This window comes from Eptatretus burgeri, chromosome 2, assembly GCF_056783735.1.
Source record: "Eptatretus burgeri isolate ZD-2024b chromosome 2, Ebu_testis_v1, whole genome shotgun sequence".
In the NCBI taxonomy this organism is placed as follows: Eukaryota; Metazoa; Chordata; class Myxini; order Myxiniformes; family Myxinidae; genus Eptatretus; species Eptatretus burgeri.
This window is the reverse complement of record NC_140962.1, coordinates 115,572,634-115,596,490: the sequence shown is the minus strand read 5'-3', so window position 1 is coordinate 115,596,490 and position 23,857 is coordinate 115,572,634. Positions and strand designations below refer to the sequence as shown.

The 23,857-nt window shown below is 44.8% G+C and overlaps 1 protein-coding gene and 1 long non-coding RNA gene across 14 annotated transcripts in view; one reads left to right on the top strand and one right to left on the bottom strand.

Moving 5' to 3' along the window:
• LOC147032885 (sperm flagella and cilia-associated protein 2-like) overlaps nucleotides 1-23,857 on the top strand; it is a 204,223-nt gene that overhangs the window by 21,059 nt on the left and 159,307 nt on the right. For all 12 annotated transcript variants that reach the window (XR_015055389.1, XR_015055390.1, XR_015055392.1 and 9 more), the window contains exons 3-7: nucleotides 1,259-1,311; nucleotides 1,920-2,067; nucleotides 11,251-11,439; nucleotides 15,306-15,493; nucleotides 16,490-16,634. Coding sequence is in view for 7 of the 12 variants with exons in the window: in XM_085870859.1 (XP_085726985.1) it covers nucleotides 1,259-1,311; nucleotides 1,920-2,067; nucleotides 11,251-11,439; nucleotides 15,306-15,493; nucleotides 16,490-16,634 (723 nt within the window). In the remaining 5 variants the exon portion in view is untranslated. The remainder of the gene's footprint in view (nucleotides 1-1,258; nucleotides 1,312-1,919; nucleotides 2,068-11,250; nucleotides 11,440-15,305; nucleotides 15,494-16,489; nucleotides 16,635-23,857) is intronic.
• LOC147032887 (uncharacterized) overlaps nucleotides 1-23,857 on the bottom strand; it is a 103,144-nt gene that overhangs the window by 77,095 nt on the left and 2,192 nt on the right. Inside the window, exons 2-3 of one of the 2 annotated variants that reach the window (XR_015055394.1) lie at nucleotides 16,498-16,562; nucleotides 9,869-10,623 (exon numbers count right to left, since the gene is read on the bottom strand). This is a non-coding gene — a long non-coding RNA (uncharacterized LOC147032887). Of the gene's footprint in view, nucleotides 1-9,868; nucleotides 10,624-16,497; nucleotides 16,563-23,857 lie in introns of those variants that run through there. The other variant, XR_015055393.1, reaches the window with a different exon arrangement.

The window sequence follows — 23,857 nt, the reverse complement described above, 5'->3', positions numbered from 1 at the left end:
AAACAAATCGAGGCAAAGGGATTTGTAACAGGTTTTTCACACCGACGAGACGGATTATTCTGGAAGGCGATGTCATCTCGTACCTTGCTTTCCAAGTCGAGAAGATTTACGTCACATCCCATGCATGAACGATTATCGCGCACCATTTTTAATGAGCCCAAATGTAAAGCAATAGACAAAAAGTTAGTTATGCCAAAAGGCAGGGAAAAGTTATGACTTTGGGCAAAAATATCGAGTTGTTACATCGTTTGATTCAAGGAGAAAATGTGGCGGCTGTACAGTCCACCATGACAGGGTCGATTATTGTAGGTAGAACATTCCCCATTGTACTCTTCTTCATTCGTAAACCTTCATTATCCTTCAAACCAAATTACCAAACATTCATTTTCCAACTCTGTATTCGAACCTCATTGCCAAACACTTAATTTCCAACTCCCAGATTTGAACCCCCATTCTCAAACACATTCTCATGTGCAGCTCATGAAACAAATCGAGGCGAAGGGATTTTATAATGGAACAGGTTTTTAACACTGATCAGACAGAGGATGATGTCATCTTGTACCTTTGTCCCCAAGCAAGGAAGATCGTGGTTCAAGGTAAGGTGATTTAAGGATCGTGTTACCCTTCTCCATTGTGGGTTGTGGCAATGCTGTAGGCACCTTCGTTGTAAAGCTAATACTGCTCTTCCATTCGCCGAATCACCTTCCCCGCTCACCCCTTCCATGCTCATTCTTCCCCCGCTCACGTTTCCCAGCTCACCCTTCCCCCACTCCACCCTCCCTCCTCCAACAAACTGCATAATCCCAAGCTAAATCTTGTGTTTTCTATTTACGGCAGAGCACAGTGCGAGTATGTAATGTGTTTACCATCACCCAACTCGCCATTTTGTAATACATTTAAAAGGTAAAATCTTGTGTTTTTGTTTAACTTACACTGTATTTATTGTATTTATGTGTTTATTTCAATAGTAATGTGTTTATTTTTGGCTACCGTCGCTCTTCCTCAATATCTTCTCAAAGCCCAGGAACTGAACCCCTGCTTTCCCATTGGCCCTTGGTTTTCACGATTGCAGTTTCAATGATCACAGCATTTTCCAGGAACCCAACCCCCACAATATTGGAGGGTTTCTTGTACAATTCTTATTTTTGCTTAATTATATATGTTTTTGGGAAGTTGTTCCTTATGATGTAAATTATCATCTCCTTCTCTTTCTTCATGTATTCTTTGGTTTTCATAATGGAGATATTTTCTTTTGCAGGAATTTACCTGTGGAATTGTTGAGTTTGTCAACAAAAAAGATCCTGGCTTTGAGTATGTATGTTTTCATTCCTTAATATTATTTTTTGTAGTGACTGCGTGGAACGAAACAAACAGCTTCAATGAGCCATTGGATTAGTTTTGTTGCATCACTCTTGCATCTACTCAAAATCCCACCATGCCATACGAGCTTGCTCTTATGCTTCACTTTATAATATTACAGCCAAATAAAACCACACCCACTTGCTCACAAATTACACGGGAAGATTTCTAACATGCTTTACGGATACACTGAAGAGTGAATCCAGGCAGGGTGTGGCAGTGACATGCCACTGCCCCAGAGGTAACTGAAGAGAACGGTGCTTGTACAGCCACTAATGTACATCTATTACTAAACGTGTGTGTGTGTGTGTGTGTGTGTGTGTGTGTGTGTGTGTGTGTGTGTGTGTGTGTGTGTGTGTGTGTGTGTGTGTGTGTGTGTGTGTGTGTGTGTGTGTGTGTGTGTGTGTGTGTGTGTGTGTGTGTGTGTGTGTGTGTGTGTGTGTATGCGTATGTGTGTGTGTGTTTTGAAAATGTTCTGTGTTTGGAAATTTGTTACATCAGGCATGTGGGCACAAGATGAAAAAGAGACATTTTTATGTGCATGGTCTCCTCAATACTAGAACACATACACTAACACCTTGGGGAACAGAAGAGTACCTGGCCTCTATTCACAAAAATCTTCATGAAGTGACACAAACAAGGGAACAGAAGAAAGCACGCCAGAGGAGAATGCTTGCCGACAAAATGAACGTGCATGAAAGTCATGAGGTAAATCATGAAGCCTGATGGCTGATAGTAATTTTGTTGTTATGATAAAATATGATATAAAACTGCTGAATTGATGATCTTGCAATTATTAATGAAGTTTCCTCTTTATCGGCATAATTTGCCATAATTAGCGAATTTTGTGATGTAATATGATGCATTAATGGTTGCGAAATATTCTACGTTTAAAATATAATTTTATCATTTACACATTGAGGTTTTAAAAGAATATTCCTTACAATTTTATTTGCTTAGTTTGTTCATATATCGGAAAACAAATGGCATGAGATTGCCTAAAGAAAAACGACATTTTACACTTTTATGGCAATGGTCATCTGTTGTAGCTCACAAAGAGCTCAACAGTTCGATGTTGTGGTTAATGTATTTTATCGTTTCCTCTTAGTATTATTATTATTATTATTATTATTATTATTATTATTATTCACACCAAAGCCGCTCGAGGTGGCTGTTGGTGATAGAAAGCACAGTCTCTTAAAATAGGTACCCCACCAACAGCCCAAAACCCCAAATTATCTCCCCTGGTTATGGCAGGATGACCAATCCTGTTCTTCCCCTCCATCAATCCTTCAATACAAGCTAACACCACACTACCAGGTCTTCTCTTCCAGGTGCAATATTTTGCCACCTTCCTTTTTCTGATGACATTCATGAGACCATCATCCTCTCGAACTCCCACTTTACCATGAACCCATTCATTTGTTTTATGCTCCATCCAGGACACTCTCAGCACTCTTCTCCAAGTCCATAATTGAAAAGCATTAATATGCCTTTCATCCTCTGCTCTAAGAGTCCAACTTTCACAGCCATAAAGTGCAATACTCCAAACGAGCAATTTCACTTGCCTTTTTTTCAAATCTATTCCAATACATTGAGACTTCCAAACAGCGGACAAATCACTAACTACACTTCGAGCCAGAGCAATCTGATCCTAATCTCCATGGACGTAGCTTCAGTTGATGATATGACTGAGCCAATATATTTATAACGCTCCTCTGGGGTCAGTTCTGATGTGCCAATATGCACGTTTTCTCCACTTACACCATTCCAAACCATAACTTGAGTCTTATCTTCGTTTATACGGAGGCCAAATAGCTCACTCTTCAACTTGACTTCCTCTGCCACTAATTCCAACTCCATCTTTGATTTGGCCAAGAGGGTAGTATCATTGGCATAGCGTAGATTCCAAATGTCACGATCACCAACTGGGCATCTCACTTGTTCTGGTAAGATGCACTTCACATCTCTCATAATTCTCTCACGAGCAGCAATGAAAAGCAAGGGAACAGTGAACAACCTTGATGTACTCTCTTTTCAAAATGAAATTTCTCTGCCATCGTCTACTCAAACAACTCCAACTGCCTTTGTATACAAACATCTAATCAACCAAACTAGATGTTTTGGCACTCTAAATTCCAATAAGGCTTTCCACATCACTTCATGTTGGATGCTGTCAAATGCCTTGACATAGTCGATGAACATTGCCCATAACTATGTGTCCTTTTTACCCTTCACCTTTTCAATCAAAGCTCTCAACATCAACATAGCATCTGTGGTGCCATTACCACATACAAAACAAATTGCTCCTCAGCAATAACCTCTTTCAAATAGTAGTTTACTCTTTGCCTGATGATCTCCAATAGAAACTTCAATGCATGACTTATTAAACTGAGCATTCGATGTTTGGAGCACTCCTGCGATCCAGCAACCTTGAGCATTGTGACTATCTCCGATATAACCCCTTCATCGGGCCAATCTCCGATTTTCCAGATGTTGTCAATTATACTTTTCATAATATTGATCACTGTTCCACCACCAGCTGTGTGTGCCTCAGTTGGTATACCATCAAGCTCCACTGCCTTATTGGTTTTAAATTGTTTTATGGCACATCTGATTTCTTCTTTCAGAACTTCTGGTTCTTCTTCATAACCTTCAGAATCCCAATCAGATCGATTTATGAAATGTGGATCCTCGCTGAGTAGCACTTTACAGTAGTTATACCATCTTTGTTTGATTTTATCCTTCTTAAACAATAAACTACCATCAGCATCTTTAATACAAATACCTTCATTCTTGCATTGTTTGCCCCTCAATTCTCTAACCAGATGATATACCTTTTTGCTGTGGCCACCAGCAAATGCACTTTCTGAATCCACAGCCTTTGCGTCCAACCACTCTTTCTCAACTTTCTCACAAGTTTTCTTCACTTCTTTAGACAACTTATTGTACTCAGAACTTTGTAATCCCAAGGTTTTCGCCTTTCTTCTTTCTTCAATCAAATCGAGATATTCATCACTCATCCAAGGTTTCCTCTTTGGACGATTAATTGGGCAATGTTCTTCAATTGCACCTTTCAGTCAGGTCAGGTATGGGAGCATGTGCCAGAACAGCGCGTCGCTGCGTCCACTTTACGCCGGTACTCCAGGGGCCTCCGTCTGGCCATCCCCCAGGCAGATGCCAGGCCCATCCCCATCTCCTTGAGATGATGGTCAACCTGCTGCAACCATGAGGCATGTGGTCGGCCCACTGGCCTCCTCCACTCATGAGACTCCCTCGCTGAGAGAATCTGGTGAGCAGGATCAGCGTCAGGAAAACGAGCCACATGTCCATACAGCCGCAACTGACGCTCACGGACTATGCAGGTAACAAATCTCATCCGAGTTTCTCTCAGCAACCGCTCGTTGGACACAAAATCCGACCAGCGATAGCCAAGGATTCTCCGAAGAGACCTGGTACCAAAGGAATTAAGTCTCCGTCTCAGATCCTTGGTCAGAGTCCAAGTCTCGCATCCATATAGCAAGACTGGAAGTACCAAGGACCTGAAGACTCGGACTTTCGTCCTCCCGCACAGGTACCGGCAGCGCCACACCCCATGATCCAGTGAATCCATGACTCCCCAGGCCCGACCCAGACGTCTATTGACCTCTGACTCGCAGCCAGCAGAGACATGAATATCACTGCCAAGGTAAGTGAATCTCTCCACGACCCCAACATCCTCACCACAAACAGACACAGACAGGACAGCAGCATCCAAGATGTCACCGAAAGCCTGGCTCTTAGTTTTGACCCAAGAAACCCATAATCCCAGCGGCTCCGACTCCTCATTCAGCACCTCGAGGGCCCCCAAAAGGATGTCTAAAGTCTCCGAAAAGATGACTGCATCATCTGCAAAGTCAAGGTCCGAGATCTTGACATTCCCAAACGATGCACCGCAGCTAGATCTCTCCGACATCCTCCCTAAAATCCAGTCCATACAAGTGCTGAAAAGTGTGGGGGCCAGTACACACCCCTGACGAACTCCAGTAACGACTGGAAATAAGTCAGAGATGGTACCACCACACTTCACAGCACTCTCAGTACCAGAGTAGAGTTCAGACATCAGATCGATCAGTTTTGGTGGCACCCCACGAAGACCAAGAATCCTCCAGAGGACATCCCGATTCACTGAATCGAACGCTTTACAGAGATCAACATAGGCTGCAAGCAGCCCCTGCCGAAACTCTCGTCTGCGTTCGGTGAGGACATGAAGGGAAAGGATACGGTCAATCGTTGACCTCTTTGGTGTAAAGCCTGACTGCTCTGGACGCTGGTGCTCAAGCAGATGGTGGCGAACCCTATCAAGAATTATCCGAGAAAAGACCTTGCCCGGCACTGAGAGCAGCGTCACCCCTCGGTAGTTGTTGCAGTCTTGGCGATCACCCTTCCCTTTCCAGAGAGGGACAAGGGCCCTCTTCCAGTCAGTTGGGATGATGCCTGTGTTCCAGACAGAGCACAAAACTGCATGCAACGACACGAGTGCAGCATTTCCACCAGCCTTGAGAAGTTCAGCATGGATGCCACAGATCCCTGGAGCTTTGCCCCGTTTCAACTGGTTCACCGCAGCCCGTGTTTCCACAAGCGAAGGTGGACCACAGTTGATTCGAGGGTCAGCAACAGGGATTGTAACACCCCTGACGTCCAACTCGACAGCTGGGGGATCAGCCTGGTACAACCGCTCAAAGTAACCGGCCCAGCGGGCCTTCACTTCAGACTCCTCTGTCAAGAGCCTACCACTCTCTGCTCGAACTGCAGTGCTCCGAGGGATGGGCTTGGATGAACGCAATGCGCGAATTCCCCTGTATGCAGGACGAGAAGCACTTGACCACAGGTGATGCTCTACCCCCTCACAGATTCCTCGCACATAGGCCTCCTTGTCCACCCTCAGTGCACGTACAGTTTTACGCCTCAGCTCACTGAACAGCTCAGCTCTGCCATTCAGCCTGGCCCTGCGACTCTGGTCAATGGTGCATCAGTGCATCAGCAAAGTTGCACCAATTGTGCTGCTTGTTTTCCATGGACGCTTTAATTGACAATTCAAAAGCATCGCAGTTTTTTAAAGTCTTGTAAAAAAAGCCAGCGAGGTGCTTTCTTTGACTTTTTCGTATTCCAACATCGACTTTTGATTTTAGCCCAGAACATTTGATGATCACTACCACAATCCGCACTCGGTAAGCATCTTGAGTGCATTTACTCACGTCTGTTTATCTCTTCGTCTCGTGGTAATTAAGTCTATTTGATTCTTGTATCTGTTCCCTGGTGACGTCCAAGTATATTGAACCGCATTTGCCTTCTCTTCTGAAGTACGTCCTTCCCCAATCGTAGGTTGGAACTGCAAATCCCTTGGGGGGGGGGGGTGAGAGGGGGTTACCCCCTCTCCAAAGTTACCCCTCTAAAGGGGTATTTGACCCCCTCCAAAATTAGGGATGGATTTGCACGAAACTTGCTGGATAGGTTGGGTGTGTGACAAGGACAAATTGATGAGATTTTGGTGAAGATCCAGATCTCATTTTTATCTCACTTCAGGTCAGGTGAGCTTATGTGATCGAGCATTGTCCATAGGTGAGTGAGTGAGTCAGTCAGTCTGTAAATACTTCAGTCATTATCGCTTGAACCAAACTCACGATTTTGATGAAGCTTAGTCACTAGCTTCATATGTGATGCCTAACGAAGGTGTGTTGACTGCATCAAAATCTGCACTCATGGATGGGGTCTACGGCGGGAGGGGGGAGTTTGACACCCCAAAATAGGTATTCTCTCTCTTCTCTGAAACTACACACACAATTTTGATGAAATTTGACCACAACCTTTATCACCCGTGATGTACCAAAATTTGTCATGGCATAAAAAAATCAGGGTGTAGGGGTGTTGAGCCCCCCCCCCCCCCAAATATAGGTATATGCTCTTTTCTCTGAAACTTCATCATCTGTGATGTACCAAAGTTTGTTTAAGGCATTAAATAAAAAGAGATCGGGCCAAAAACTATGTATCACATGATGTCTCAAAAAGTTGTGGATGAGTATGACGAAACTTCGTGGATGAGTTGGGTATGTGACAAGAACAAGTCGATTAAATTTTGGCTTGGTTTTGCTATGGCAGCTTCAGCCCAGGTGTCACATGCACTTCAGTTGGGTTTTGACATGACTCCATTGGGGCAGTTTCACTTGTGAAAATGCCTACTTCTTTGCTGCTGAATTATCAAAAAAAAGAGGAAATCCTCTCCTGTCATTCCTCTCACTGCCATTGATGAACCTCATGAGGATTTGCGATTGAATTATGAAGATGAACTTGCTTCACTGGCCTCGGTGAAGTGAAAGCTTTTGCATGTCTGCTTTGTAATGCAGATTCATTAATTTGACTAATTATGTGAGGTCCTTTGCAAGCAACTTCAACGCAGAAGGAAGCCATTCAGCCCATCAAGGCCTGTGTTAGTATTAGCCAACTTACTGTTGTTTGTCCGTGCTAAATCCTTTTAAATGCTCAGCATCAAGCAAGGAAGCAGCATGTACCATTTTTAAAAATAGTCTGTGGTATAACTCGGTCAGGGTTCAAACTGCTGATCTACCATCCTCAGAGCGGACACTCTAACCATTATGTCAATAATCTCGTTAAATCTACACGAGGGTTGGTATGAAAGAATGCCTCTTATTTTATTTCTCGTGAAATATAATTCCAATAATTTCAGGGAATATGTATACAGACTGTACGTGGTAAATATTAAGTTTTTTTTTCCACAAAGTTTCCGTCAACTGCAATGCACTTTAATGAGCGCATTGATCCGACTCTTGTTTTTTGGTATCACTGCGGTTGTAGGCCGACCACCTTGAGGCTTGTCATCGATATCAGTTCCCCTGCTCTTGAAACGTTTTGCCCGAAGTCGAACGGTACTCACATCAATGGTAGAATCACCGTACACATTCTTTAAATGCCTATGAATATTCACTGGAGGAATCTCTTCCGCAATAAGAAATTCAGTTACTGGTCTCTGCTTTGTACACACATCTAGCAGGGCAGCCATTTTTAAAGTATGGTGTGACGTTGTTACATGACTGGTCACAGTGCTGCTCAACTTAGAATGGTTGGAAGATACAAATATTTCATTGTGATCTTGTATGGCTTTCCTATAATGCTTTGATAATGACCTTAAAAAGAAGAAGCATTACTTTCATATCAACCCACATGTGTTCACAGTCCAAATCTGTTAATCAGCATGTGACAATCATGCATCGTTCACTCTCTTTCATAACATTAGTATATGCCTGTAATTAGATAATCATCCATGAGTGAATGGGGAAATAACCATAAACCCATCACTCATTTATACAAGTTGATCTGAAATACAGACACGAGGAAAGCAGAACTTAAATATGAGCCTTTTATACCTATACTGTCAAACCCTGCTATTCACAGAACCCATGTATTTGTGGGTCATAAAGTGACATACTTCTACATTCGTGCTTTGCGTAATCACGTTTAAAAAAAATTATTATTTATTTTTACTTTACACTTCAGGACTGGTCTCCTACATAACAACATCCCGAAACAATATGCGAAATGTTTATCAAAATATTGTAGCATTGACAGCTCAACTAATGTCGAGCTTGTCGCAGCAGGAGGTTAAAGTCTCGCAATGTTCCGAGCAGCTAAACTCCTGTGGAGACGTTCCAAATTAATGGCAGACAACGCACGTGCGGGTTGTGAGGAGAAACACGAGAAACTTAGCTATTTTAAAAACCAACAGGTTTATTCCCGAACTACAATAAAACCAGGGGAAGACTGACTCGACGAAAGGAATATGACCGCGGGTTGGGAGGGAAGAAAGGGGGACACGGAATCGATAATAAATATATAATTATATCCAACGAGAATAAAAATGATCTGAAGAACTAATATAAGGCGCCACACACCAGACTCAGTCACTGACGAGGAAAGAGACAAAAACAGGGGATTCAGCTTTGGTGGTAGCGTGGACGAGCAGGTGATGAGATGATGACTAGGAAGCACACTGGCAGGTTGCCAAAATAGGCAGAGACAGGTAGGCAGGACGAACAGGCACAGGATGAAGACAGGCAGGCAGGATGACCTCCTTAGAACTCTCACACGTCATTGTTTTCTCCTCAGGCTTTTTCTTTCTCCCTGTCATCCCAGACTTCCAACCACACAAACCAGCTCCTCCCTCTTCTCTCCCTGGGGAGCCAAAAAAACTCCCCCCCCCCTCCCGAAGCGATCCGAGCTCTGCCCCTTGGGAGGCGATGAACACTCCTCCCCTCACTCCCGTGCTGAGTCCCGCGGCACCCCCTGGTAGAGGTTGAAATAGAGGTAATATGCACAATGTTCTTAACCATCATTACTAACTATTACCACGCACCACCCCCGTATGGTGCACATTTAAACAAGACATCCTGAAGCTGACGTGTCCCTACTTAATTCATCGAGATTGGCAAACGTCCCGTACATGGACCATGCGACTCCATACATTTCTATTTACAGGGTTTTTTTTTTTGATAAGGCGATATCTAACCCCCCCCCCCCCCCTTACAAACATATCAATATCATTGGAAGAACATGAATATTTTTTGGAAGCTATATAATATTCTAATTGTCATAATTGCATAATGTAATTGTTCCATGTCTTATTTTTTGATATTAGTGCAGGCATTATGTACCATGACCTCAAACAAATTGCAACAAAAGCACTCTCACTTGCATTATACCTTGGAAGGTGTCCTCTAAATCTGAAGAAATCCTGTGAGGGGAAAGTCCTAAAATCAGTATTCTTTTATTTTTGGATGATGGGACAGCATATGAAGGAACTGTCAGACACACCATACTTCAAGAGATGCCGAGAAGAGCTTCTCGTTGTGCAGAAGACTATTGAGTCTGCTACGGTCTCAAACAGTGTGCTGGTCAGTAATGACACAGACCTCCTCATCCTACTGTGCTACCATGCAAGCTTAGAGGCTTATTACCTGTTCTTCCATCCAGAGTTTAAGAAGAACACAAAGAACCCTCACATCTGGAACATCAGGTGGTCAAGGGACAGTTTAGTCCAGACACATGCAAACACATCCTCTTCCTCCATGCTATCCTTGGATGTGACATAACATCTTGCCTCTACGGGATTGGGGAAAGGAGCTTACCTCAATAGATTCAAGACAAGCAGTCACTTCCGTGAGCAAGCCAAGGTGTTTCTTGCACAGTCAGCTTCTACCAATGATGCTGTAGCTGCAGGAGAAAGCCTTGGTGATCCACTACAATTGGAATTGCAGCAAAAAGCTAGACTCTGCAGCACAAGTGGTTCTGTGAGAATGTGCGCTCCAACACGTCTTATGTTCAACCACAGAGCTTACATCCTTCATCAGCGGCAGCAAAGTACCACAGCCTCCATTGTACTTTGTTTCAAGACTGGAATGGACCTGGGTATGGAGTCCTTCCAAAAGAGTGGGGATGGCGAGAGAGCAACGAGGGGCTTGACCCTCTCCAGACAGACCAAGCTACTGCTCCTGAGGAGCTGTGGCGGGTGTCATTTGGTGCAACTGCCAGACTAACCACAGCAACTTGAGGTGCACGTGCAAGAAGCACGATGTTGAGTGCACTCCTGATTGTGGAAACTGCAGAGGATCTGGTTGTACAAATACAACACAGCTGGAATTTGTTTAAGATAAAGATTATGACATTCTTGGCTTCTGAATACATTGTTGGCTTTCAGAGAGACTATATATACTGTATTGCAGTGTGTTGTGTTTATTGTTAATGATATTCAATAATTGAGCTTGTCGGAGATCGTGAGATCAGAATGCTGCTAGATTTGTATGAACTTTCCTTATGTTCCTGTCTCTGTTTATTTATCAGCAATATTGTAGAATCAAAAAACTTGCCAACCATTTGATGCATCAAAGTCATGAAGAATCTCAAATTGCTGTTCAGCTTTTTCACAATCGTCGAGAGAAGAATTTGTTTTGTGAAACAAAAATATTTACAGAAATGCAGTGTGAAAAATTACGAATGCAAGCATTTCAAGATTCCATGGATACAGAAAAGGTAAGACAAACGTAAAGGTTCCCTAATTAGATATAAAAAGACTTAAGTAGAAGATAAATGCGATTTCTGGGACAACCATTCAAATGAATGGGGGGAAAGGGAAAAATTTTCTGACTCAAGCCCCAAATGCTCAAAATAGGAGACTGATTTTCTCCCCACCTATCCCCTTCCCTCCCATACAAGCAAATGTAAATTTGAGACCGATTTTCTCCCCACCTATCCCCTTCCCTCCCATAAAAGCAAATGTAAAATTGAGACAATGAAAGATTGAGACTTACTGATTAAAGCACTTCTTCCCCCCAACATAATCACAGTCCTTTTATATTTTCATTCCACTCAGAGCGAAGCAACGAATATGTGCCCATGTTCTACTTTAGGGAATAACTTAATTTTCTTATAACATTCATTTCCATCAAGTATATTCACAAAGAATAACTTGGAACTTGGTTCTTGGTTTAAGTGTCTTTGTTCTGCAGAAATGAAATGGTAAACTTCTCTTAATGCTCTTATTTGACCACCTCCTGAGCCACATATCATTTTGAGATTGTAGTAAATTGTTTTTCCATCGTTCAATTGATAACCATCAAAGTTTTCAGTCCATTCAAGGATATTAATTTTTTTTCTTTACATCCTCCAACGTAATTGTAATTAAATTTATCCGCTTATTTGTTTTATCTACTTTTACCCCGGTTATTTCTTCAATAAGACTTTTTTGATATTTCTCACATTCTTTATGTTTCCCATTTAAATACCAAGGCTGATTACATCTCCACTCTTTGGTTTGGTTATTGCTTGGTTCTATCATTTATAAATCAGTAAAAAGACGGCGGTAGCCTGTTAAAATTCCCAACCCAATATCTTAACACTTATACTTATAACCACAAGGGAGACTATTGATTCCATTCTCAAAAATATATCTTTTATCATCGAAAGCTCCTAATGCTTTCTTATTTATCTCTTCTGTATATAATTGATGTTTATAACTTCTTATTGTATTCATTTTTCTGTACTCTTCCTTCTTTAAGGTTAAACAGTTGTAATAAAGTTTGTTGTTTCCTTGATTATATTTTTCTTTATTCCATTTAGCTTCTTATCACACCTTTCAATGTTATTATTATCAATATACGTAAAAGCATAAGACTTTGATCTCAATCCTATAAATTCACTCATGACCTTCCCACCCAATTCATCTTTAAACTTACAAATAACCTTTTATTTCTTTGATAAAAACAACACATCACCTGACTTATAATGACTTGTATCATATATATCAATATTATCAATCATATCCTCATATACATCACTTGTTTTAGTTTCGAATATAAAACTATCTGTATCCATCTATCTATAATTATTCCAGCAATGTGTGTGTGTGTGTGTCTGTGACCGCTGTTTCTCGACAACCACTGGTCCGATCTAATTGAAACTTGCCAGGTATATTGCTGGGGACCTGAGTATGTGCCTTTTCAAGGTGTGATATTAATCAGACAAGTGGTTCCCAAGTTATGGCCATTTATTTACCAAACCAATGACAGGATACGGTGCTTTGACGTCACAATTGACGTCACAATTCTTTTTTTTGTGCACGTACGGCCACGCATGTACGGGCCCACACTAGTATATAACAATGACACATTATCCTTATACTTTGATTTTAAATTATTATAGTAATAGTCAAACAGTAACGACTTTGACAAGTCAAGAATTGATGTTCCTATATAAATAGGTTTATCCATTTCAATACTCCCTATATTTCAAATGAATAGCTTGATTTGGAACATGTTTGATTTGGATTCAGTCCTGGTCACTCTACCTTGGACATGCTACTTCTACTCCCAACAATGGTGGAGGCCTTCAATATCAGACATGAGATCAGAGGCGTCTCTTTTGACATATCTCGAGCATTTGATACAGTCTGGCATCCTGCCTTGCTCTCCAAATTGTCTGGCTAAGGAATGAAAGGCCAACTCAACTCTTGGATTAATGACTTCCTCCACTCTCAGAGACAATGTGTGGATTTAAATGGAAACCTTTCATCTCCTCTCCCTGTCAAGGCTGGAATACCCCAAGGCAGTGTTCCAGACCCCATATTATTCCTCATCTTCATCAATGATCTCACTGACTCTCTGGAAAATCCTCTATCTATTTGCTGATGACTCCACCCTCTGCACTGATATCCCTCATCCTTCAGATAGATAGGCAGCAGCTTTGGGATCTCTTCAGACCTTGACAAAATCACAAGCTGCCGAAACACTTGGAATATGTCTTTCAATCATGACAAATCTCACACTCTCACTCTCTCTTTCTGAAAGGACTGCATGGCAAACCCTTCCTTGCCACACCTGAACTCCTATCCACCAACAATACCTTTATCATCAACTTGATGGAGCTCCGGGCTGCCACATGCGCATGACACCTTGATCAGCTTGACGCCATGGAAACCAAAGCCACAAGATCATTGGCATCTCCTGCAATGAAGCTGTCTCTGGGCCTATCACTTTCCCGTCACTGACAGTTCGGTTGTCTCTGTCTTCTTCTGCCTCATTTCTGGTCTTGCAACCTCTACTCTTTCTGTGCTTTTGTCCCACCACCCCATCCCCCGCCCAAGGTTTCTGCAGGGTGCACACGGTTGACCATCAAGCCCCTTCTGGTTAAACTCCCAAAATCCAGATTCATTGTTCACCTCCACTCATTTCTTCCTCATTTTTTCCCACCTGTGGAATCAGCTTCCACATTCTCCTCAATCCTATTCTTCCCTCCAGGTCTCAAGACAACTGTTCACCACCATGATCTTTTTTTTTATCCTCGTTCACCGCCCCACCCCAAGCCCACCTCCTTACAAATTTCCAGTTTTTACTCCAGAGAGTTTGCTTTTGTACCATCTTGTCTACTCCCATGCATTCTCCCCTACCCCTCGTTCCTCCCCACATCCCTTATTTGGCCAAGTCACCCTCTTTTTTGCCCTTCAACCCTGCTGCTGGTGCCCCCCTCTTTCTACTGTTCCTTTTGCATCCTGATCCATTTTGTGTTCTCACTCTGACATGACCCTTGATTTTGTAGACAAAAAACAAACAAACAAAAACGTACTACAATACCACATTAATGTAATTTGAGCTCATTCCGGCCATGTACCACATGAATCGGGGCATCTTCATCTATATCAAGCAAACCTTATCAGATTTAATCGGTCGAGAAGAGGCCTTCATGTGAGTCTTTGTCGTCAAGCTAAATTACAGACAAGCATATGGTAACCAATGTGTACAAGCTGTTGCACACAAAATGGCCACTCCATGCACTATTGACGACACAACAATATGACATTCACTTGGTAATTTTTAACAGCTGTCAAATACTGTTTCGCTCTCCTATAAACAATAAAGCAAGTAAACAACTGATGTATTGGGCCTTTGCTAAAGAATGCTGTCTTCTCTTCAATGCAAAATGACGACGTCTGACTTTTTCCATCAGATGGAATGGAGAATAAAACTCAAACCTGTGCTTCTTCTTTATCTTTGTGAATATACTGAGAGAGTGTGAAACATTTTAGTCCTGGAGTTGTCAATCAGTTTCTGATTTAACCCAGATCTGTAGTCAAAACCCCAACACTGCTACGGGGGAATTTTGCAGCACTTTACTTTGTTTTTTACAGAATCATTTCACCAAAAATGTAAGATTATTGATGCATCTAAAGGAAATGTTTGGTGTCAATATGCCATATAGTTTTGTTCATGTTGGTCATATTTTGAGAAACATTTACGTGCCAGATCATTTGGATTGTTTTGTTTTTGTGAATGACATCCATGCCAAAATGTCTATTGTAGGAAAAAAACAATTAATTACCTTTTGTCTTTTAAACTTCCAAATAGGCAATGTGCAGGCTACATGAACTATCCAGAAGGGATAAACAACAACAGGAAGAAGCTTTGTATGTGAAATACCAAGATGAGCAAGTGCATATATGCTGCCAAAAACATTACAGCATGTGCTTTCATATTGTACTTCAAATAACTGATTTTGCTGCCAAAATTGGCGAGTACTTTGAGCTTATGCAAAGGTATTTTTGTTTTTTATAATTTTCTCATCTCATCTTTGGTTGTCTTCAGTGTGCATTTTGGTTTTGAGTATCCATTTAGTATGTTGCTTTGTTAGATACTATGAAAAGGATTGCATCCCTGCTTTAATGGCAACATGTGACTGAAATGCTGAATGTTTTCACGTGCAAAATGACATAAAATAATTCTTATACAAACATATTTGGCTTTTTACAAACATATTTATAATTCTATCAGAGTAACCACCCTCTGGGTGGATAGAGTTTGCACATTACTTGCTGAAAAAAGTAGAGTTTCTATCTTGCAAGACGACTCTTTTGATGTTTTGTGTGATGTGTGTTTAAAGGGTCGAAAGGGTGTAAGGGTTGATAATGGTTCTAATGGTCTAAAGGGTATGTTCCAATTGCAGTGAGGGGTTGAAGTATCTTAAGCATCGATGGGGTATAATGGGTGTAAAGGTCCAAAGGGACTAAGAGGTCGAAGGGGATCAAAGACCACAAATCAAATAAAAGTCTTCACTCTAGTGAGGCCGAAACGCATATCCGTGGATGTTCCCTCTACAGGGTGGGTTAGACTATAAAATTGAGAACTAAATTCTCTTCCCACAGTAAAATATAGGGCATTGGCTGCTGTACAATCCTATGCAGATGTTATTATAGGGGCTGTAGCTCTGCTAAGCTCATGCCAAATAAGTGGAGCCGATGCAACTTTTGCCAGAAGAGGTTTTAAAAAATTTAAATTGTTCCTGGTAACCCCCAGAACTGTTTTGTATACCAGAGACAGGTTAATGTGCGTGTCAGGCATTTCTTGTTAGTCGGGATGCATGCAGCAATAGCTGGTGTGATACTTGGTTCCTGGTACTCATGACAGTGATGGGGTCTGATATATGTTGTCTTTGTTCCTGATAAAAGCAGTAACTAGGTAACAGTAATGAAACCATTAAATCATCCAAGTATTTTTCAAGACAGTACTGGGTCATTATAATTTTCTTTTAACAGGCAATTACCTGAAGAGTTGTTACGAGAATGGAAGTACCTTTTCTTCCATGACCAACCACTTGATGATTCATTTCTGGAAGACAAAGGAGACATAAAGAAGGAAAGGCAAACGTTGCTGGATGCCCAAGATTTCCAGGAATACCAGGTAAACCTTTATAATAGCTAAATTTAGTAATATAACTTCATGCAAAAAAATAAAACAGCAAGTAATATTTTCACCTCAAGGGTTGGAAGCTAAACCATCTTGCATTAAAAAACGCACGCACGCACGCACGCACGCACGCACGCACGCACGCACGCACACTAATCCGGTTCCTTAAATTTCATATTATTGAGATGTTCAAATCAAAATGGCTGATCCTACCAGTTGACCTGTAACGTAAACAACAGACTCCATTGTGCTGGATACAGAAGGCGTTTATTGACCAGATGATGCTTAGTGCTTGCCAACCGGTGAAGCACATTCAAACGACAACAAAAATAATGTAACCCAATGCAGATACTGTGTGTTACATGACCAATGAGTAGCACATTTTTGCTATGAAGTTAATTTACATTCCATGAAATTGCTGGAGCCTCATCAATGACAATTTATAAAGCAAAACCCCATGACTGATCTGCATCCATTTGGACCGTACTCTGTACAGCACATGAGTGCTGCTAAAGCAGTCTCCTGGGCTATTGGGCACAATCTTGGACAGTCACCACTACAACACAGGTTACTCAAATGGCTCAATCATCCTAACAAGCTGGTACTCATTTTTCCAACCTCAGAAGGATGACAGGCTTAATCAACCCCACCTGGTATTTATTCAACAGCCAAGCAGGATTTGAAATCAGGACTCAAGGATCTCAAGTCCACCGCCCCAACCATTAAGCCAACACCATGATTTACGTAACATTTTAATCAAATAACAACAATTTTGTTTGATTAATAATGATCTTTCTACTGCTGTTTGCAGATCTGTTACTAACAGATGTTGCAAATGTTCCAAAATTTAAGTAACATATTTCTCACTTGATGTAAATTTTACAATTAAAAAATAAGCAAAAACATTTCATAAGTTTACTTTGTACTTCCAGCTCACTAAAACATTTCACAACTACTATATATGTTCAACTCAATAAATAAACTCTTCACAAGTTTACTATGTACTTTTGACTCATTAAATAAATGTTTCACAAGTTTATGATATACTTTCAACTGACTAAATAAACATGTTACAAGTTTGTATAATATATACAGTGTAGCGGTGAGGGTGCAACGGGGGCGGGCAGTGGTGACGGTGCAACGGGGATGGGCAGTGGTGAGGATGCAACGGGGGCGGGCAGTGGTGAGGATGCAACGGGGGCGGGCAGTGGCGACGGTGCAACGGGGACGGGCAGTGGTGACGGTGCAACGGGGACGGGCAGTGGCGACGGTGCAACGGGGACGGGCAGTGGCGACGGTGCAACGGGGACGGGCAGTGGCGACGGTGCAACGGGGACGGGCAGTGGCGACGGTGCAACGGGGACGGGCAGTGGCGACGGTGCAACGGGGACGGGCAGTGGCGACGGTGCAACGGGGACGGGCAGTGGCGACGGTGCAACGGGGACGGGCAGTGGCGACGGTGCAACGGGGACGGGCAGTGGCGACGGTGCAACGGGGACGGGCAGTGGCGACGGTGCAACGGGGACGGGCAGTGGCGACGGTGCAACGGGGACGGGCAGTGGCGACGGTGCAACGGCGACGGTGCAACGGCGACGGTGCAACGGCGACGGTGCAACGGGGACGGGCAGTGGCGACGGTGCAACGGGGACGGGCAGTGGCGACGGTGCAACGGGGACGGGCAGTGGCGACGGTGCAACGGGGACGGGCAGTGGCGACGGTGCAACGGGGACGGGCAGTGGCGACGGTGCAACGGGGGCGGGCAGTGGCGACGGTGCAACGGGGACGGGCAGTGGCGACGGTGCAACGGGGACGGGCAGTGGCGACGGTGCAACGGGGACGGGCAGTGACGACGGTGCAACGGGACGGGCAGTGGCGACGGTGCAACGGGACGGGCAGTGGCGACGGTGCAACGGGGACGGGCAGTGGCGACGGTGCAACGGGGACGGGCAGTGGCGACGGTGCAACGGGGACGGGCAGTGGCGACGGTGCAACGGGGACGGGCAGTGGCGACGGTGCAACGGGGACGGGCAGTGGCGACGGTGCAACGGGGACGGGCAGTGGCGACGGTGCAACGGGGACGGGCAGTGGCGACGGTGCAACGGGGACGGGCAGTGGCGACGGTGCAACGGGGACGGGCAGTGGCGACGGTGCAACGGGGACGGGCAGTGGCGACGGTGCAACCGGGACGGGCAGTGGCGACGGTGCAACCGGGACGGGCAGTGGCGACGGTGCAACGGGGGCGGGCAGTGGCGACGGTGCAACGGGGGCGGGCAGTGGCGACGGTGCAACGGGGACGGGCAGTGGTGACGGTGCAACGGGGACGGGCAGTGGCGACGGTGCAACGGGGACGGGCAGTGGCGACGGTGCAACGGGGACGGGCAGTGGCGACGGTGCAACGGGGACGGGCAGTGGCGACGGTGCAACGGGGACGGGCAGTGGCGACGGTGCAACCGGGACGGGCAGTGGCGACGGTGCAACGGGGGCGGGCAGTGGCGACGGTGCAACGGGGGCGGGCAGTGGCGACGGTGCAACGGCGACGGTGCAACGGGGACGGGCAGTGGCGACGGTGCAACGGGGACGGGCAGTGGCGACGGTGCAACGGGGACGGGCAGTGGCGACGGTGCAACGGGGACGGGCAGTGGCGACGGTGCAACGGGGACGGGCAGTGGCGACGGTGCAACGGGGACGGGCAGTGGCGACGGTGCAACGGGGACGGGCAGTGGCGACGGTGCAACGGGGACGGGCAGTGGCGACGGTGCAACGGGGACGGGCAGTGGCGACGGTGCAACGGGGACGGGCAGTGGCGACGGTGCAACGGGGACGGGCAGTGGCGACGGTGCAACGGGGACGGGCAGTGGCGACGGTGCAACGGGGACGGGCAGTGGTGACGGTGCAACCGGGACGGGCAGTGGTGATGCTGCAACGGGGGCAGGTAGTGGTGACGGTGCAACGGGGGCGGGCAGTGCTGGCGGTGCAACAGGGGTGGGCAGTGGTGGAATTGCAGCGGGGGCGGGCAGTGGTGGAGGTGCAGCAGGTGCGGGCAGTGGTGGAGGTGCAGCAGGGGCGGGCATTGGTGGAGGTGTGGTGGAGGCGGGCAGTGCTGGAGGTGCAGCGGATGCAGGCAGTTGTGGAGGAGCAGGGGGGGACGGGCAGTGGTGACAGTGCAACGGGGGCGGGCAGGGTGGACGGTGCAACGGGGGCGGGCAGTGTGGACGGTGCAACGGGGGCGGGCAGTGGTGACTGTGCAACGGGGATGGGCAGTCGTGGAGGTGCAGCAGGTGCGGGCAGTGGTGAAGGTGCAGCATGTGCAGGCAGTGGAGGAGGTGCAGGCAGTGGCGGAGGTGCAGTGGGTGCAGGCAGTGGCAGAGGTGCCGTGGGTGCAAGCAGTGGCGGAGATTCCACGGGTGCTTGCAGTGGTGGAGCTGCAGAAGTGCAGGCAGTGGTGGAGGTGCAGTGGGTGCAGGCAGTTGCGGAGGTGCCGTGGGTGTAGGCAATGGCAGAGGTGCAGCGGGTGCAGACAGTGGTGCAGGTGCAATGGGTGCATGAGCAGCAGGTGCAGGCAGTGGTGGAGGTGCAGTGGGTGTAGGCAGTGGTGTAGGTGCCGAAATAGGAATTGGTAGACATGAGGTCTGGGCGACAGTTTTTGTGGGTGATGAGACAATTATATATGTAGATTCTTCATTCTGCAGGAAGGATTGTAGACATAGAAGTCTGTGCAGTTTTGAAGGAGCAGGAGTTAGGGACATTGAAGAAAGGGTAAACAATATTCTATCGGGGTCATGGCAGGAAGAAGTTGGTTGAAGTACACCTTGGTGCGAATGATGTAGGGAAAGTTTACTCAGAGGTTTTGAAAAATAGATACAGGATATTGGGTAAGCAGCTGAGAGCAAAAGGTTGTGAGGTCATGTTTTCTGGGGTTCTCCCACGATTAGGAAATGATATCGAAATTATGAGCAGAACAATAGATGTCAACCAATGGCTGGAAGAATGGTGGCGGGAGGAAGGTTTTTCCATTTAAGAAGCAGTGGGAATAATTTCAGGGACAAAGGGAGTGTTTCCAGAATGATGTCCATACTGGTATGTTAAACAGAAAGGGGACAGCAAGGTTTGCAGTGGGAAATGAGGAAGGAATTCAGGTTTTGTTTTTTTCAGTCAGCAGAGGGTGGGGAAGCAATTAAGGAAGGAACTCATGATGTAATTTTGATGTGCAAGGGCAGGTAAAAAAATAGAATTTCAGGAAGGGAAAAGTTAAATATATTCTATACCAATGCCAGGAATTTAAATAATAAGATGGAAGAGCTTGAAGCCAAAGTAGAGAGCGAGGAGTACGATATAGTTGCAGTAAGTGAGACAAGTGAGGTTTAATGAGGATAGTAACTGGAGGACAGGATTGGAAGGCTACAAGGTGTATCAGTGTGATCGGAAGGAAAGAATAGGAGGAGTAGTAGCAATCTGGGTAAAGGACAGCATTGCATTAAGAGAAAGGGGTGACATTAATGAGGGAATTGATGTCGATGATTCTGTATAGGTTGAGATTGGAAATTGTAAAAACAGTAAGATACTGGGAGGATGTTTTATTGGGCTCTGTGTGTGAAAGGCATGTGGTAAGGGAAGAGTACTGATTATGGGGGATTTTAACTTGCCAGGGATAGATTGGGTCCAGGAACAGGGAAAGGGCAGTGCAGATGAGGATTTCCTAGATTTAGTCCAGGATTGATTTTTTTACCCAGTTTGTAGATAAGCCCACGAGGGGGAGTGCAGTGTTAGACCTCCTTTAAAGTAACGATCCCAATATGGTGGATGAGGTGGAGGTCAGGAAGTATTTAGGAGCAAGTGACCATGACATTGTGTGTGCAAAGATTCTGTTAAGGGTTAGAGTTCAGGATAGTGGGGTAAGGCTATTAGAATTCAGGAAGGCAAACCTTGAGGGTATGAGGAGAGTTGGGTGATGTAAATTGGGAGAAGCTAACAATAGGACAATCAGCATCAGAAAAATGGGAAACCTTTTAGGACCAAATGTGTAGAGTGCACAATAAGTACATTCCAATGAGGTGTAAAACTAGAAGCAGAAAGAGGCCAGGGTGGTTGAGTGGTGAGATAAGGAACGCTATTAAGGAAAAGCAGAAGGCATTTATTAGGTTTAAAATACTAGGACTGGAGTTAGATTTATATCACTATCGAAGTAAACAGGGGCAAGTTAAAAAAATAACTTGGCAAGCCAAAAGACAGTATGAGAAGGATATCGCTAGGAATATTAAACATAATAGCAAGGCTTTCAGTATATCAGGGGAAAAGAACAGGTGAGGACCAGTGTGGGCCCATTGAGGAAGAGCATCGGGAGAGTGGTTCGTGAGGAAAGTGAGAAGGTACGCTAATTTAACAGGTATTTTTCTTCAACTTTTACACAAGAACAGTCAGGAGAATTGCCAATAACTGAGAGTATCTATCAAGGAGGTGAGGAAGGGCTTTTACAGAAGATCCAGGTTGGAGTGGAGGAAGTAAAGCAACAGCTAGGTAATCTCAGAAAAGATAAGGCTCCGGGTCCAGATAGTATGCAACCGAGAGTGTTTATGGAGGTGGCTGAGCAGGTAAGCGAGATGTTAACGGATATTTTTAATCATTCACTGGAGACAGGACAGGTACCGGAGGATTGAATCGCAGCAAATGTAATACCATTATTTAAGAAAGGATCCAGAGAAGAATTGGAAAACTATAGACCTGTTAGTTTGACTTCAGTTGTGGGGAAGGTGTTGGAGACATTAATTAAGGATCAGATGAGGAACCATTTAAACAAATACAAACTAATTAAAGGTAGTCAGCATGCGGTTACCAAAGGTAGTTCCTGTTCAAAAAATCTTTTGGAGTTCTATGAGGCAGTGTCTGATTGGGTGGATGATGGAAAGGCAGTGGACATAGTATATCTAGACTTTAAGAAGGCATTTGATAGGGTACCACATTGGAGGTTGTTAGCCAAAGTAAGGGCTTGTGGAGTGGCTGGTCAGGTAGCTAATTGGATTGCAAACTGGCTTAGTGGTGGGAAGCAAAGAGTGGCTGTGAGTCGGAGGATATAAGTAGCGGGGTACCTCAGGGATCAGTACTCGGACCATTACTATTCATTATTTACATCAAGGATTTGGATAATGGGGTAAAGAGTGAGCTTTCCAAATTTGCAGATGACACAAAGCTTGGGGGTGAGGTGGCTAGCAGAGCGGGTGGTGATCAGATTCAGGAAAGTATTGATACTTGCATAGATTGGGCAAAAGATTAGCAGATGGAATTTAACCTGAGCAAGTGTAAGGTGTTGGGGATGGGAAAGAACAATGAAAATAGAGATTATAGGATGCAAGGGGTAATTTTGGAGTGTGTCACACAGGAGAAGGATCTGGGAGTGGTAATAGATATGGGAGGTTATCAGGCAGCACAGTGCCAGGCAGCTCTTGGTAAAGCAAATTGGGTTTTAGGTTGTATTCGGAGGGGGATCATTTATAAATCAAAAGAGGTGGTGTTAACATTGTACACGAATTTAGTGAGGCCACATCTAGAATATTGTGTGCAGTTCCAGTCACCACAGTTCCGGAAGGACAGAGATGCCATAGAGAGGGTTCAGCACAGGACTGCTAGATTGATTCCAGGCCTTGCTGGACTCAGCGATGAGGAGCGGTTGAAGGAGACAGGGCTTTATACACTAGAAAGGAGGCGGTTATGAGGAGATATGATAGAGATGTTTAAGATAATGATAGATATCGATAAAATAAGTGCAGATGAATTATTCAACAGAGTGGACAGTAATAGGACCAGGGGGCCATAGCCTGAGAGTAAAGAAGAGGAGAGTTAAGATGGTAGTAAGACAGGGGACTTTCACTCAGAGAGGAGTTAATGCATGGTGGCCTCCCTGGAAAGGTAGTGGCAGCAGAAAAAGTAGATAACTTTAAATTAGAACAAGCCAGGAGGCGACGATGATTCACGGGCATTATTGAACAATGCCACGATAGGTACAATTGAGTTAGTGGAAGCTTTTGAGGAAGCCCTGCCGTAAAAACGCACACATTACGCACAGCTTCTAGGAAATGAAATTGCGAGAAAAAAATTGAGAAAATAAAAAGTTCAAGTGGGCGTGGCTCCACCCACAAGGGGCGTGGGATGCCCCTCATACAAAAAGACACAACTGGACCATGATATCTAGCTTGTGTCCAAATTTCATCAAGATCTCCTCAAAC